Consider the following 17,435-nt stretch of genomic DNA (forward strand, 5'->3'; position numbering starts at 1 on the left):
AATGTTAGATATGTTTAACCACTTTAAAATTCAGGAGGCATTTTGGAGCATTGCTGCTGTCTCCGGGTATTGATGTCTTACTGAGAATTTTGAAGTGTCTTTTGCTTTTACCTCGTAGTGTGCTTTGGTATTTTGACAAAATCCAACTATTAGTATAGGTAGTGAAGGCAAACCTGAGCTTGACTTTACTTAGGTAAGTTATCCTGCCTGAGGCAAATTAAGGCAGTTTTTTGAAGCTCATACTAGGTGCTTGAATTCCTAGTCACCTCACTGATCATTTAATTGACAAGTCCAAAAAATGGACCCATGTACTTTCTTTTTTTAAATTACAAAACTACTCTCTTCCATATGTTGCAGGGCCTATGTGTGTGTGTGTGTGTGTGTGTGTGTGTGTGTGTGTGTGTGTGTGTGTGTGTGTGTGTGTGTGTGTGTGTGTGTGTATATATATATATATACAGTATTGTTCAAAATAATAGCAGTACAATGTGACTAACCAGAATAATCAAGGTTTTTAGTATATTTTTTATTGCTACGTGGCAAACAAGTTACCAGTAGGTTCAGTAGTTTCTCAGAAAACAAATGAGACCCAGCATTCATGATATGCACGCTCTTAAGGCTGTGCAATTGGGCAATTAGTTGAAAGGGGTGTGTTCAAAAAAATAGCAGTGTCTACCTTTGACTGTACAAACTCAAAACTATTTTGTACAAACTTTTTTTTTCTGGGATTTAGCAATCCTGTGAATCACTAAACTAATATTTAGTTGTATGACCACAGTTTTTTAAAACTGCTTGACATCTGTGTGGCATGGAGTCAACCAACTTGTGGCACCTCTCAGCTGTTATTCCACTCCATGATTCTTTAACAACATTCCACAATTCATTCACATTTCTTGGTTTTGCTTCAGAAACAGCATTTTTGATATCACCCCACAAGTTCTCAATTGGATTAAGGTCTGGAGATTGGGCTGGCCACTCCATAACATTAATTTTGTTGGTTTGGAACCAAGACTTTGCCCGTTTACTAGTGTGTTTTGGGTCATTGTCTTGTTGAAACAACCATTTCAAGGGCATGTCCTCTTCAGCATAGGGCAACATGACCTCTTCAAGTATTTTAACATATGCAAACTGATCCATGATCCCTGGTATGCGATAAATAGGCCCAACACCATAGTAGGAGAAACATGCCCATATCATGATGCTTGCACCTATATGCTTCACTGTCTTCACTGTGTACTGTGGCTTGAATTCAGAGTTTGGGGGTCGTCTCACAAACTGCCTGTGGCCCTTGGACCCAAAAAGAACAATTTTACTCTCATCAGTCCACAAAATGTTCCTCCATTTCTCTTTAGGCCAGTTGATGTGTTCTTTGGCAAATTGTAACCTCTTCTGCACATGCCTTTTTTTTAACAGAGGGACTTTGCGGGGGATTCTTGAAAATAGATTAGCTTCACACAGACGTCTTCTAACTGTCACAGTACTTACAGGTAACTCCAGACTGTCTTTGATCATCCTGGAGGTGATCAATGGCTGAGCCTTTGCCATTCTGGTTATTCTTCTATCCATTTTGATGGTTGTCTTCCGTTTTCTTCCACGTCTCTCTGGTTTTGCTCTCCATTTTAAGGCATTGGAGATCATTTAGCTGAACAGCCTATCATTTTTTGCACCTCTTTATAGGTTTTCCCCTCTCTAATCAACTTTTTAATCAAAGTACGCTGTTCTTCTGAACAATGTCTTGAACGACCCATTTTCCTCAGCTTTCAAATGCATGTTCAACAAGTGTTGGCTTCATCCTTAAATAGGGGCCACCTGATTCACACCTGTTTCTTCACAAAATTGATGACCTCAGTGATTGAATGCCACACTGCTATTTTTTTGAACACACCCCTTTCAACTAATTCAACTAATTGCCCAATTGCACAGCCTTAAGAGCGTGCATATCATGAATGCTGGGTCTCATTTGTTTTTTGAGAATCTACTGAACCTACTGGTAACTTGTTTGCCACGTAGCAATAAAAAAAATATACGAAAAACCTTGATTATTCTGGTTAGTCACATTGTACTGCTATTATTTTGAACAATACTGTATGTATATATATATATATATATATATATATATATATATATATATATATATATATATATATATATATATATATATATATATATATATATATATATATATATAGGTCCTTCTAAAAAAAATAGCATATGTGATAAAAGTATATTATTTTCCATAATGTAATGATACAAATTAAATTAAGTTAAACTTTCAAATATTTTAGATTCATTGCACACCAACTGAAATATTTCAGGTCTTTTATTGTTTTAATACTGATGATTTTGGCATACAGCTCATGAAAACCCAAAATATCCTGTCTCAAAAAATTAGCATATCATGAAAAGGTTCTCTAAACGAGCTATTAACCTAATCATCTGAATCAACTAATTAACTCTAAACACCTGCAAAAGATTCCTGAGGCTTTTAAAAACTCCCAGCCTGGTTCATTACTCAAAACCGCAATCATGGGTAAGACTGCCGACCCGACCCTGTCCAGAAGGCCATCATTGACACCCTCAACTGTGGAAGTCTGTGGGAAGGAAAAACTGTGGCAAAAAACACTGCACAGTGAGAAGAGGTGACCGGACCCTGAGGAAGATTGTGGAGAAGGACCGATTCCAGACCTTGGGGGACCTGCTGAAGTAGCGGATTGAGTCTGGAGTAGAAACATCCAGAGCCACCGTGCACAGGTGTGTGCAGGAAATGGGCTACAGGTGCCGCATTCCCCAGGTCAAGACACTTTTGAACCAGAAACAGCAGCAGAAGCGCCTGACCTGGGCTACAGAAAAGCAGCACTGGACTGTTGGTCAGTGGTCGAAAGTACTTTTTTCGGATGAAAGCTAATTTTGCATGTCATTCGGAAATCAAGGTGCCAGAGTCTGGAGGAAGACTGGGGAGAAGGAAATGCCAAAATGCCTGAAGTCCAGTGTCAAGTACCCACAGTCAGTGATGGTCTGGGGTGCCATGTCAGCTGCTGGTGTTGGTCCACTGTGTTTTATCAAGGGCAGGGTCAATGCAGCTAGCTATCAGGAGATTTTGGAGCACTTCATGCTTCCATCTGCTGAAAAGCTTTATGGAGATGAAGATTTAGTTTTTCAGCACGACCTGGCACCTGCTCACAGTGCCAAAACCACTGGTAAATGGTTTACTGACCATGGTACTACTGTGCTCAATTGGCCTGCCTGGTCTGATGAGTCTCGATTTCTGTTGAGACATTCAGATGGTAGAGTCCGAATTGGATCCATCATGCCTTGTTACCACTGTGCAGGCTGGTGGTGGTGGTGTAATGGTGTGGGGGATGTTTTCTTAGCACACTTATGGCCCTTTAGTGCCAATTGGGCATCGTTTAAATGCCACGGCCTACCTGAGCATTGTTTCTGATCATGTCCATCCCATTATGACCACCATGTACCCATCCTCTGATGGCTATTTCCAGCAGGATAATGCACCATGTCACAAAGCTCGAATAATTTCAGATTGGTTTCTTGAACATGACAATGAGTTCACTGTACTAAAATGGCCCCCACAGTCACCAGATCTCAACCCAGTAGAGCATCTTTGGGATGTGGTGGAATGGGAGCTTCGTGCCCTGGATGTGAATCCCACAAATCTCCATCAACTGCAAGATGCTATCCTATCAATATGGGCCAACATTTCTAAAGAATGCTTTCAGCACCTTGTTGAATCAATGCCACATAGAATTAAGGCAGTTCTGAAGGCGAAAGGGGGTCAAACACATTATAAGTATAGTTTTCCTAATAATCATTTAGGTGAGTGTATATATGTATATTTGTTCTTTTAAATAACCCACTCAGATAATTTGAACGTGTTTTTCTTCCTCTTTCTCGTTCATTGTTAGCCTGTGCCGTTGTCAGCCAACGCTCTTCCTCCTGATGGCACTAACTTCAACTTCAGCATGGAGAACCTAAGTTTTGACTTCAAAGACACTGACATGAAACGTCTGTCCATGGAGATCGAAAAGGAGAAGTGAGTGCAGCCCATTTCAGGCATCAGTCCATCCTGATCACAGTCTCCCTGCTGGTGTCACATCTCTTCACACCTTTTGAACCAGTTACATCAACTGAACGGAGTTTTTCCTCTCTGCTGAAGCTCAGCTGAGTAGTGGATTAGTTTTTAAGTGATAACATTCCCTGCTGCCCTGTTTGTTTAGAAGGTTCAACTAGAATGACCAATGACTTTCAGTTTGACAGTCAATAAGAAGTTGATTTATGTTGTTGTGGTTCTTAAAAAATATTGATTGTCCAATTAATCATGATCTTAAAAAGATCGTTTAAAAAAAAAAAATCAATTCCAGTTCTCAGTGAATGAAATACACGGTCATTAAAAACTTGTGGGCAGTAAATTAATATTTTTTTTCCAGCAAGGATGCACAATAAAGACATTTACAATGTTTCAAAAGATTTCTGTTTAAATACATGCTGTTATTTTGCTTTCTATTGATCAAAGGATATTTACAAGTACAAGTTTTTCATGCTTAAAAGTTGGTGTTAAAATGCCTTAAAACAGATGGAAACCAGGAGAGCAGCTTTGTTACATGATGTGTCTGTCCTCAGGGTCGAGTATTTGGAGAAGAGCAAACACCTTCAGGAGCAGCTGAATGAACTGAAGACGGAGATTGAGTCATTAAAGCTAAAGGACAGAGAAACCCCTCTAGACATCCTACATAATGAGAATGCTGAGAAAGGCACCAGCAAGCAGAGCAACTTTAAAAAGGTGGGTTAAATGTGTCCTTAACAAAGCCAGACAGTGGTAAAAGGTTTTAGAACAGGGGTGTCTAATCCTGCTCCTGCAGATTTGAGCTCAAACCAGCTCCAACACACTTGAAAAAATGAATTATTCTTGATTAAAATGTATCAATGTCATGAGACTGGTGTGAGAGGTCACATGACCAGATAAGTTTACCCCCTGCTTACACATCTAGACGAAGCTGTCTTCCCTAGACTACTACAAAAAGAAGCAAGTAAAATACCTTAATTAACAGATAGAACTCTCATATTTTGTACATATATTATTTAAAGGGTCTACTACTGATATATTTTGAGAATTATATTCCTGCTTTAATATTTAGCTTATAAGAGATGTAAATTTGTTGACAGACACAATTGTGACCTAATATTTTTAAACAAAGGAAGACATTTTGAAGAATGTGTGTAACCAAGCAGATCTTGGCAGTCATTGCCTACCATAGTATTTTTTCCTGACTAATGGTAGTCAATGGTTTCCGAGATCTGCTTGGTTACAAACATTCTTCCAAATATCTTCCTTTGTGTTCAGCAGAAGAAAGAAATGTATACAGGTTTGGAACAACCTGAGGGTGACTAAATTATGACTAAATGGTCATTTTTGGGTGAACTCTCCCTTTAATCAGTTTGTCAGTTGCTTTGAAGAAAACAATGTCACTTTAAATTAAATCAAATCATCATACCAAATCAAATCATCACCCTTCAGATTTAAATTCTTTAGAACTTGTAAAAGTTCAGCTTTTTACAACCTACATAAAAGTGCTTGTTGCAGGAAGTAGCTGTATAGTTTTTAAATTATTTTATATTGTGAAACATTGGAACTTGTGTCTGAAATGGCAATCATTTTAAAAATAGAAGTGCAGGGTCACTAAACTCTTCTGAAAAGTCTGTTGTAGTACTGTTTCTCAGAAGGGCTAGTTCCTATGAAATATGATCCTAATCATTCTGTTAGTCATGCCACTGCACACCGGTAATACAATATTAATTTATTCATCTACTTTCTGAAACGTTCAGCTACGTTTTCATCAAGCCTTATGAAACGGTAGATTAAAAGCCCCATTTTAGCCATAGAATCCATTCCTGCAGTGTGTGAAATTGTCTCGTTTGCGTTATGCTAATTGATTCCTATGTTGTGAGCGGTTGTTTGGACGGATGGAGTGCCCTCCGTGTGTTCAGTCATTCTGCCTTGATGGGATTGTCTAATTGAAGCAGAGCTTGAGCAAATCAAGCCGGACACTTTGGGGAAATAGCTTTACAGTTCTCATGCTTACTGCTGCAAGAAAATCCAACTCTGTCTTTGACAGCTGTTGTTTTCTTAGCCGATGTTGAGCCTTCATTGGAAGCCTGTATCAGGCAGGACACTGTCCAACTCATTGTAAATCACAGTTGCTCAGGTAGTTTGAGCACTGGACTTTGGAGCAAGTGACAAGGGTCGCTGGCTTTCCAGGTCACGCTGGTGGAATGATTAATGGCCGTGGCTGTGCTTTCACCATAGCCTGGTGTGTCCTGCTGCTAGCTACAGCCTGAGGGACATAGATGTAGTGAGAGTCTTAATGCACTGACAGTTTCACCTGTTCCCTCAATGCATTTATGCAGTAATCTTTTAAAATCCTCATAGAAGCGGATATAAGTTTAACATTAAAAGTCGATTGACCTCCAAAAATGCAGCCTTGCAATTAGAAATTAAATTAGATTATTTAAAATGTATACAAAATGTCAAACCAAATGGCATCTTCAAAAATTAACCTAGAACTTTCTCAGAAAACTAGCTTCAACTTTACTGATCTGGACTGATTCGTAATTGGAGAGTTGCCCAGTTTCTCTAACATTGACCGAGTTCCTGCAGATAGCGTGCTGATAGTTGCTTTGGATAAAAAAAAGTGTCTCCTAAATAACAAATATGAAAAGTAATTTCTCAAAGTCATCATGTGGTGTTCATACTGACAGTGATTAAATTGCTGGAGGCTGCAAAGGTCCTGTACTTGCTTGCCAGAAGACATTCCTCGACTGCAGTATCTGGCCGTTGTCGGTGGCGGATTACATGAATTTCACTGTCTAAGAGTCTTTTCTGAGGCATTTTTGTAATTACTTTCAACCATCTGGTCTCAAGGTGATCTTTAGTGGATGTTTGAAGTCAGTTCTCCTCAATTTCACACTGGTGTCCTAGCAGAATAACCACAGACTTTTGTCTTTATTTTAATGACATTTATATCTCAAGATGTGTGGTAACCACTGAGCAGATTGGTGTATTTCAGGGTGAGAGTACTTCTGCCTTAAATCCCTACAAAAGGATTCATTAATGAAGCGAAAATCTACCGGCTTCATATTGCATTAATATCATATTTTTTCCCATCTCTATCTCTCGTCAGTCTCTTCTTGTTTGTTTACACCAGTGTTTCATGTAGGATTCTGTCTTAAAGTGTCTTTAAACATCACTGTCAGTGGGCTCACACAGACTAGTGACAGCTGATCAGAGACACTTCTCTCTCTCTCTCTCTCTCTCTCTCTCTCTCTCTCTCTCTCTCTCTCTCTCTCTCTCTCTCTCTCTCTCTCTCTCTCGCTCTTTCTCTCTCTCGCTCTTCTCTCTCTCGCTATGAATTCTGCATGACTCTGAGGTACTGAACGTGTCATACATGTCTAATGTTTCTCATGGCATGAGCATAAATAATTAATACTTATGCCTGCCAAAGTTATAACAATCATTTTTTGAATTTACCTCCTTAAAATTAACATGGTTAATGTGCAAACCTTCTATATAAACACATATTAGTTATCGGTTAATGCATTAGGTATCATAAACTAACACAACTAATATTTGTAAATGTATTAAAAAATATACTATTTTTATTTTTGATCCTTATGGTTAATATATTCATATATATACGTGTGTGCGTGTGTTCAAACCCAATTAAAATATATTTTATGTATATAGATTCTTCAGAAATCATTTTAATATGCTGATTTAGTACTGCTGATTATCTTTTACTATTATCAATGTTTAAATCAGTTGTTATGCTTAAAATATTTGTGGAAACTGATGCATTTCTTTTGAGGATTGTTTGATTTGAATGTTCAAAAGGACAATTTTATTTGAGAAGGGGAAAAAAAGAAAGTGCAACTTGCAAATGTGTTTGATCAATTTAATGAGAAATAATAAATGAAGTAATATTCATTACTTCAAAAAACAACCTTACTGACCCCAAACTTTGGAGCAGTATTGTGTGTGTTGTATTTATATATTTTACTTTTTCATTTTAATTGTCACTTCATAAGAAATGAAGAGCATCAGTCTGGAGCTTAGCACAATCCTTTACACCTCTCAATCTTCTTCAATCTGTCTCCACAGCTCACTCTACAGAGCACCAAATCCAGAGTGGCCTTCTTCCAGGAGCTATAGCCATCCAGACGGACTGGATTTTAGTGTCTGAATGTGTCTTGTTGTGTCTTTGTCACATTCCTGACAGACTGTGACCCAATCCTTTATGATCCTAGCACATTCCGGTGATGAAGAATGTATATGTGGGTAAAGTTTACATTACACTAACAGGACCAGGACGTCAAATAAACAGAACTTTAGAGGGAGAGCATGTTTTTAAAGGGAACTAATCTAAACTTAAACTAACATAAACTAATTCACATACAGAGTCACACTACACATTGTTTCCCAATATTCCTCTGTCTGCAGGAGGTCAAAAACCCATTATGAAGACACTAATGATTAGCAGTGTACACACACTGACTACATATATCTCTATATTGCATCTTAAATTCATCTCTCCAGTTGCACAGCAATGTCTGTCTCTTTCGATCAATGTGTGGCAGAATAATTGGCTAAAGCAGTGGTATTGCACCCTTGTGATGTATTAGGTTAGGCGTATATATTTTGGTCCAATGTGAAGCGTCTGGTCATTTATAAAGGCTGAAATAAACCTAATGTGTTACAGTTTAAAAGAGTTTACTCCCTCTTAGTGGACAGGTTAGTATATGATATTTTAGGGGGAAAGCATTTTTTGAGAATGCCATGTGGAAAACTATTATTACACTTGAAATATTTGGGATTTTTTTAACTGTTTACTTGGCTTGAAATGTTTTGCAATGTTTAAAAAAAAAATGAATATATTTTTTAAACTGTTTTTATGCAGATAAATAAATGAATAGAAATTATCTTAAATATTCTTTGTCTGTTTTTTGCTTTGCTTTGAGCATTCCCCTAGCCCTATGCTTTAAACTTTAGAGTTCGACTACACCGATTGTACTACAGCCATGATTGAAATCATGTGCCTGTATGTTTTTATCAGGTAAGGGCTTGACATTTTCAAGCATTTTATTATACATATCACTGCCTCAATTGTATATGGAAAAACTTCCCAAGTTTATAAGCTTTAATTTTTGCTAAAATCAATTAACCAAATGTGAGATTTATTAAAGTCCACAAAGTCCTTGCAACACAAGGAATAAAGATGACTCTAGTGTGCAGTCTGTTATCAAAAAGCCAACCTTCAATAGAGTAAACTTAGTAACCTTGTGTACAGGTCAACATTCTTTACAGGCAAATGGCGAAACTAAAATACAGCTTGAACATAAAATATTTAAAAAAGTGGGTTCTTAGATATTTTTGCTGCTTATCCATGCTGTACTTCGACAACTGGACATTTTAGTGTATTGTATTAGTGTAGAATATAAACTCTCAATAATCATTTTCCTCCTCATATTCACCTATTCATATGGATTTCATCAGTTAAGTCATATTCATCTTTTTAATTTTCTGCCAAGACATAAGGGCTTTGGGGATGACGTTCCCCTCAAACCATAGTGGTTATAGCTTGCCTGTCTCGGTGTTTATGTGAAATACCATGGCAGAGAGGGCTTTGGAATTCCAGGTAGTGCTCATGAGCCCTCTTCCAGATGCATACTTGAAGTTTTACTCTTTTGATGTGCTGTAAGAAGACCCTCTCGAAAGGTGTGAAGGTCAACGGAGAGACACTGTCAAAGCTCAAGGCTTGAGCCACACATCATCTTGACTTTAATCTCTCGTCTCATCAACTTTCTTGATTCGACGATTGAAACCATAGAGGCGACAGGTGAACTCCTGAACTCCCAAGATTTCCCGGACCTTCTCTTTGCCTTTGAATGCTGAAGTGCAGACAGCACCCATGAACGCATGGAAGGCCAGAAGAGCTGAAATGTGTTCCTGTGATTAATCTTCAGCCAGCTGCTTGATGTTGATTAGTCTATCTCCCACTCCTGATTTTGACTTTTGAAAGTGCTCTCTGGTATAGACTTCATTGTCTGTGGTACATTGTGCATGTAGAATGAGGAGTTTCCATCTTTAAAAAGAGCACATTGGCTTGGAAAAGGAAGTTCTTTGATCTTTCGGTTCAGCATCTTTGATCCTGCAATTCATTCCTGTTACTTTGTTGTTTTTTGGCGAAAAAAAGCCATGGAGTAAATTGAAGCTTATACACTTGGGAAGTTTTTCATGTACATTTGAGGCAGTGAAATGTATAATAAAATGCATTAAATTATCACTTTTGATGATAATTTGTAAGGCAGACAGACATTGTTTTTTCTATCTTTTGGGGTATGCTGAGGGTGTTCTTTGACAGCAAAAATAGCAATCCCCAGAATCTTTTTCTGCTAGTTTCCCTATGTGAGGATACACCATGCAAAATGTCAGGGTTATATGACCATTTACAGTAAGGAAAATAAATATTTGAACACCCTGCTATTTTGCAAGTTCTCCCACTTGCACCTACGATGACAATTTCAGACCCCTTTGCATGTCCACTGTGAAAGAAAGTGCAATGTAGTGTCAAAAATAATAAATTTTTTGATACGTATCAATACTGGAATATCTGAAAAGCTCCCTACTAATTTTCAGCATAATCGATACACACAGTCAGTTGTTTTAAGTGAATGTAAACAATTGAGAAAGAAAGCAAGTGCAACAGTGTAATAGATTCGCGCATCAGGTGACAGCGGCCTAATATACATGCTGCCAAATTATGAGAGAACATTAAAGGTGCCATGAACTGGCTTTTTTTGTATACTTTTGTCTGAGATCAGCAAATAATGTTTGTGTGGTTTTACATTCAATAACATAACTAATAAGTAAAAGGCTATTTTCTACACTGGTTTTGAGGCTCTCTCCAAAACGCTGGGTTTTGATGGGTGTGTCACTGTAGACTTGGAAGTAAACGCCCACGGCTAGGATTGGATACAATTTGCATATTTAATGAGCTTAAGCTCCCCTGTCAATTCACATGAGAGAGAGGAGAGATTGAGGGAGAAGCGGCAACTGAAATGATTCTCTCGATCACAGGGCTCGTAAACGTCTTTATCAAACGAACACAGTGATTTATTTCTCATCCACTCGCGATTGATTGGATTATTATTTTTATATTACTCATAGCCCACACGATCGGTCGATATATTTGTTTTACGGTCTATGGTCGATATAAGGGCGAACACGCGCACACACACGTGCGCGCCGCCCTTCAAATGTCAAGTCGAGAGAGACAACAGCACAGATCAAGAATGCAATATTATGAGATTCATTGGCCTGCCGGGCTTTGCGTCTGAAGTGTCTGAGTCCAGTGTGCTAAAGGTATACTCTGTTAGACACGTACACCTAAGCAAAACGATCTATAACAATGCAATACTATTACATATAAAAACACGTTACTCACATCGGTGTGTTGCACCATTCCTGTCGGATCCAAATCCAGCATCGACCGGAGATTTGTTTACAAACGATTCATCAGTAAAAAGAAGTGAACACCACTGTCTTCCCCACGTGAGCTGGAACTTAAAAATAAAGTGCAGGAACATTAAAAATAAAGTTCAACCACACATTCCTAATATTAGGATCCGAAGGAAGATTATGCAGCGACTGTGTTCTTCCACAACTAAAAACTAACTGTGGTTTATTTCAAAGTAACCTACAAACTATGATATATACAAATATATAGATTAAAAATGAAGTGGAAATCTTCAACAGATGCATATATCATCACTTACAACTTCAGAGTGCATGGTAGGTCCTTCTTGAAGTTATTGTTAAAAATCAATTTCTCTATGAAGAAAGTGAAAGAGATGTGTACTCCCAGAACCATGACTGTTAAGCTTCATTGTGTTTTGGATTGTTTTGTGTTTATGTGTGTGTATGTTTGACAGTACAGCGATGCAGCATAGAGAACAGCAACACAGCAGTCTGTTGGATTTCCATCTTCCTGAAGAATGTTGCACACGGTAAATCAATATAACCAGCCCAAAATGAACAATTTTGTATTTTTTACATGAAAGCTGCAACAGTCTCATTTAGAGCATGAAGGATTAGTCAGTGAATTAGAATTCAGTATCACAATTAATGAATTACTTTAATAGCTCATTAAACTCAAAGCACTTTGCAATAAATGCACTGTGATTGCACGAAATGTATTTCGTGTGCAAATACACTGTCAGTTGAATCAGTTCATTTTAAGCTATTTTAGTGTTCCCCAATGGCTTTACCATATTTGTCAAATTTGTTACCAATCAAGACGGTAAACGTCATTTGCTGGCTAGATGTCTAAGCTTTTTGCTTCATGTATCATACTTCCCACAATCCTTATTATCATTATCACAGCCTGAGACACCTACCCACCATCACTCATCAGTGTCTGCCCTTCCTCAACATATTGTCTGCATGTCTGGACAGATGACAGCTTGACTGACAGCTGGTTCGAGGAATATTGACAGGCTGTCGCAATTGAGAGAGGGATGTGCCTTAAGAGGTGACCATGTCACTATGCGTCGCATCAGTCCTTGGGGTGGCAGATGGAGGCGCTAGGTGGTACCAAGGTGAAAAGAAGAATAGCTACTTTACTGAAGGTGAGAAAAGCAGAGGCTGTGTGATCAATGACATCGTTTTGCCTTAGGAATTTATTATAGTTTGATTGCAGCTTACTTGGATTACGCAGCTCGCATGCAGTTTGATTGCCCAGGCTGTTCTCTGAGGGCAAGCTTTGCTTCTGATCTCTGGAAACCTTGGCTTTAAAGCTGAAACGTGTCTTTTTTTATATTAAAATGCTTTCTTAGCAGTTAAAGGGTTAGTTCACCCAAAAATAAAATGTATGTCATTAATGACTCACCCTAATGTCGTTCCACACCCGTAAGACCTCCGTTCATCTTCAGAACACAGTTTAAGATATTTTATATTTAGTCCGACAGCGTATCTAAGTGTATGCACACTATACTGTCCATGTCCAGAAAGGGAATGAAAACATCATCACAGTAGTCCATATGTGACATCAGTTAGTTCATTAGAATCTCTTGAAGCATCGAAAATACATTTTGGTCTAAAAATAACAAAAACTACGACTTTATTCAGCATTGTCTTCTCTTCGGGGTTTGTTTTCAAACCTCAAATGAAGATTCAAACGGTTGTGAATCAGCGTATTGATTCATAATTCGGATCGCCAGTGTCACGTGATTTCAGCAGTTTGACACGCGATCCGAATCATGAATTAATCCGCTGATTCACGACCGTTTGAATCTTTATTTGAGGTTTGAAAACAAACGCGGAAGAGAAGACAATGCTGGATAAAATCGTAGTTTTTGTGATTTTTGGAACAAAATGTATTTGTTCACATACTGTTTTCGCCTACTATATAGTAGGGAAGTATGGGATTTTGGATGCAGCTGGTATCTTCAGACCTCCATTCACATCCTTTATTATAGTTTCTGCCTTCATCTTCTTGTTTTATTGGCATTTTCTGTCTTTGACTGGTTGTTAAAGTAATAAAAATTAAGCTAAATTGACTACTACTGTGTCGTAATGTTGATGAGCAAAAGTATGTGTTATACCATGTTGTCTTTTAAAAACTAAAAATCTGTATTACAGTGAGACGCTTACATTGGAGTTAATTGGGCCAATTTTTAGAGTATTTTAGAGTATAGAGTATTTAAAAGCAGAAATGTCAAACTTGAAATCATGTTATTATAGAAATATTAATACGCTATTACTGTATTTAGGCAAGGCAATGCGAATGCGCATTTTTTTCTAAAATTAATCTGTCGTAATTTTAGTTTTAGTCACTTTGTGCTTGTCATTAATTCATTTTTTTTCTATTTAACTTTATTTATTTATTGCCTTTTTCACATTTTAAAACTTCTCATTTTAAGATTCCTAATTTTAAGTTTGTATAATTTTTCACCATGAATATATTATTTTATTTATAGCTTTATTTCAACTAACAATTTTTAGTTGTGGTTTAACAACACACTTCTAATGTTATAAAAATCACATTTATTCATTTGATTTTTAAACTGTGTATTATTTGAGCTGTAAAGTTTTTCTCATTCTCATCAAATCATTTTAACTCATATTTTTTTATGTCTTGTGGCTATACTGTTAAGAATAGTTTTTTTAATGTTTACAAATTGGTCCCAAATAACTTCTATTGTAAGTGCCTTAATTGTAAACCAGATTTTTGTTTCCTTTTATTTTTATTTTTTTTCAGGACAACTGGATACTGACTTTTTTGGTATTCCCAAGTCACAGCACCTCAGCATATAGAAAGCATATACTGTATTACAATTTAAAACTAATCAACTCAAGACTTATAACTAACTAACATCCAATAATTGTTTTTGGTGCTTTTAGTGGTGCAGAAACTGCAAACTTCACCTTTAATCTTCATAAAATGTAATAAAAAATATGCTTCACCCTTCGTCATTGAGCGACTGTAGGCTGACTGGATTGCTGATTGGATGTCAGCGCTTGTTTTTCACGGCGCTGGTTCTCCACGTTACCTGAGACGCTAATAAATGACATTGAGTTCAGTGATTCATTTCTCTGCTTAAATTGCTTTAATAGGCTTCAGGTGACTTACAAATACCCCTTGACAGGATGGAAGAAAGCTGTGTGTGTGTGTGTGTGTGTGTGTGTGTGTGTGTGTGTGATTATGCTTTGCCCTCACGTCCATGCAATGCCCGCTTTGTTTTGTATTTGCGTCATTGGATATAACAGTAGACCTAACTGTTATCTCAAAGGACTGCCTGCAAAAATCTCTACGAGCCTTTTAGATGATGATCAATGGGGAGAATCAAGCCTGGCCGCGTACCTCACACACTCCATAAATTTATGCAAATCATATCCATGCGACAGAATATGTTTGAATGTGTTGAAATGTCAAGGGGTGTATAATCAGTTTAGCTCTTTTGTCCACGCTCGCATCCTGTTTATTGTACCATTTATACAACGCTATGGTTGAATGCTTGATTCTGATTGGCTGACAGATGTTTCAGAGTTTTGATTAATGTTAATGCTGTAACTGCACTGCTATAAATTTGTTGACCGCATTGCGGTTCTAGATCATGTCGCTGAACAAAAAATCTGTGTTTGCAAGTTTTTGATTTTTGTCCATACAATGAAAGTCAGTAGGGTCGATTATTGTTTGAATCCTCATGTTCGTCGTATACGATATGAGGTGAACAATCCCTTTAAAGGGGGGGTGAAACACTCAGTTTCAGTCAGTGTCATGTCAATCTTGAGTACCTATAGAGTAGCATTGCATCCTGCATATCTCCGAAAAGTTTTTATTTTTTTAATAATTATATAAGAAAGATGCGCTGTTCCGAGTCTTTCCGAAAAAAGCCGAGCGGGTGGGGGCGTGTCGTGTGAGCGGAGCTAAATAATGACGTGTGCAGCAGCGCGCTGTGTGTTGAGTCGAGTGCATCCCTAACAGCGGAAAAAAACTTTATTCAAAATAAAAATATGGCTTTTAATCGGATACAGCCATACATCTATGATCCGGAATCAGACCCAGAGGCTGCAGTTGAACAGGAGCAGCAGCAAAAACGACTAGAGCAGGACGTCTGTATGTGGTAAGTTACAAGTTATACACTAACTATATAATATGCTTAGCGGCTTGTGTTATTTACATATTTATACTTGAATTATATCGTCGTATTTTTGTCTTTGAAGGTGTACATGTGGGAAGTGCAGTTGTGCACGTGTGTTTGTGTGTTTACGCGTGGTTTGTGTAGACAGTAAGGTGACTAAAAGCAGTCTCACTCACCCTTCTAACGTTGGGACTGCTCCATCCTTCAGCATTAGGCGATTGGGAAAATTCGGCGTCGAGCTGGGCCTTGTTTATGAAACAGCGAACAGATATAAACATTCGCGCAACTCAGTTGCTGATCCGGAAAAGCAAATTACATCCACTGTTGCCTTAACGCGGGGTTTTTGGCGAATCTGTGCAGGACTGTCTTGGTCTGGCAACCAAAAACCCACTTTTTTGGTGACATTGTTATGTGCTATGTGTAATTGTCACCTGTCCAGCATCCTACAAGCCCCGCTTTGATGGGCGTAGGCTGTTGCTTTCGCTCTCTCCCTCGCTCTCTCTCACGCGCAGGCTGTTGCTTTCGCTCTCTCCCTCGCTCTCTCTCACGCGCTTCCGGTAGAATTGTCCGTAAGGCCCATACAAGGAAATTCCGCCCCCACTAACGTCAATGGGGACGCATGATCTCAAAAAACTTGCCGAAACTTATGACTAACCGGAAGTAGTATTTTTGACAAAGAAATACTCCCATCAAACGTCCACCTTAACTTTTGAAACTTTGTCTATGTTTAGTATGGGATTCCAAGTCTTTAACAGTGTAAAAAGATCAGTATGCATGAAACAGCATTTCACCCCCCCTTTAAGTTAAAATCCAAGCAATAGTTTCAAACTAGCAATGGCAACTTGGGCTGTTTCTAGGCTGCTGTTTTGTCTATGGTTGTACGTAAGTAGTTTTAGGGACATAAAAAATTATTTGAAATGATCAATTGCACCCATGGTATGTGGTAACTGTAATATAAGCAGAATTACTGATTCCAGGCCTGTGAGTTATTAAAAATTAATTTACTCTTGAGATGCGACTGCATTAACATTGTGTCCACATTACTACCTCGGGGTGTGCATTAATTTTCAATATTTCAATGTTCTTTCTTCAGTTTGTTTCTTTCTTATGTGACAGGTCCTCTTGTTTCTGCAGTGTGAACAAGTCATGACACACGTGAGAAGCCTGTATGTGATTCTGACGGCCTGTTGGTCACCTGGAACGTGAGCAATCATTGGTCACATACCTCTTAATGAAATAAATCTTTTTCTTCAATACACATTGGCCACAATTATTGGCACCCTTTCATTCGATACTTTTTGCAACCTCTTTTTGCCAAGACGACAGCTCTGAGTCTTGTTCTATAATGCCTGATGAGTTTGGAGAACACCTGATAAGAGATCAGAGACCGTTCCTCCATACAGAACCTCTCCAGATCCTTCAGAAGTCCCATTCTTCAGTTCACCTCATTTTCTATATGGAAGATCCAAAGCAGCCCATTATAAGATTTCTAGCAGAAGCCGTCAAGTTTTTTTTTGTTTTTTGATCTGTTGGTATTTGCTAGAATCCATCATGGAATACATCTAAACCAAGATGTCATGACCTCCAGCAAAAACAAATAGGCCCACAAAATTAAAGGGTTAGTTCACCCAAAAATGAAATTGATGTCATTAATGACTCACCCTAATGTCGTTCCACACCCATAAGACCTCCGTTAATCATTTTATATTTTAGTCCCAGAGCATATG

The 17,435-nt window shown here is 38.1% G+C and overlaps 1 protein-coding gene across 1 annotated transcript in view; it reads left to right on the plus strand.

The window, feature by feature from the left end:
- Positions 1-8,957, plus strand: part of nf2a (NF2, moesin-ezrin-radixin like (MERLIN) tumor suppressor a) — a 53,728-nt gene extending 44,771 nt beyond the window's left edge. Inside the window, exons 17-19 of the mRNA XM_067439511.1 lie at positions 3,918-4,045; positions 4,633-4,792; positions 8,168-8,957. Of these exons, the coding sequence (XP_067295612.1) occupies positions 3,918-4,045; positions 4,633-4,792; positions 8,168-8,218 (339 nt within the window). The 3' untranslated portion in view covers positions 8,219-8,957. The remainder of the gene's footprint in view (positions 1-3,917; positions 4,046-4,632; positions 4,793-8,167) is intronic.
- The last annotated feature ends 8,478 nt before the right edge of the window (positions 8,958-17,435 follow it).

The sequence above is a fragment of the Pseudorasbora parva genome, chromosome 3, assembly GCF_024679245.1.
Source record: "Pseudorasbora parva isolate DD20220531a chromosome 3, ASM2467924v1, whole genome shotgun sequence".
NCBI lineage: Eukaryota > Metazoa > Chordata > Actinopteri > Cypriniformes > Gobionidae > Pseudorasbora > Pseudorasbora parva.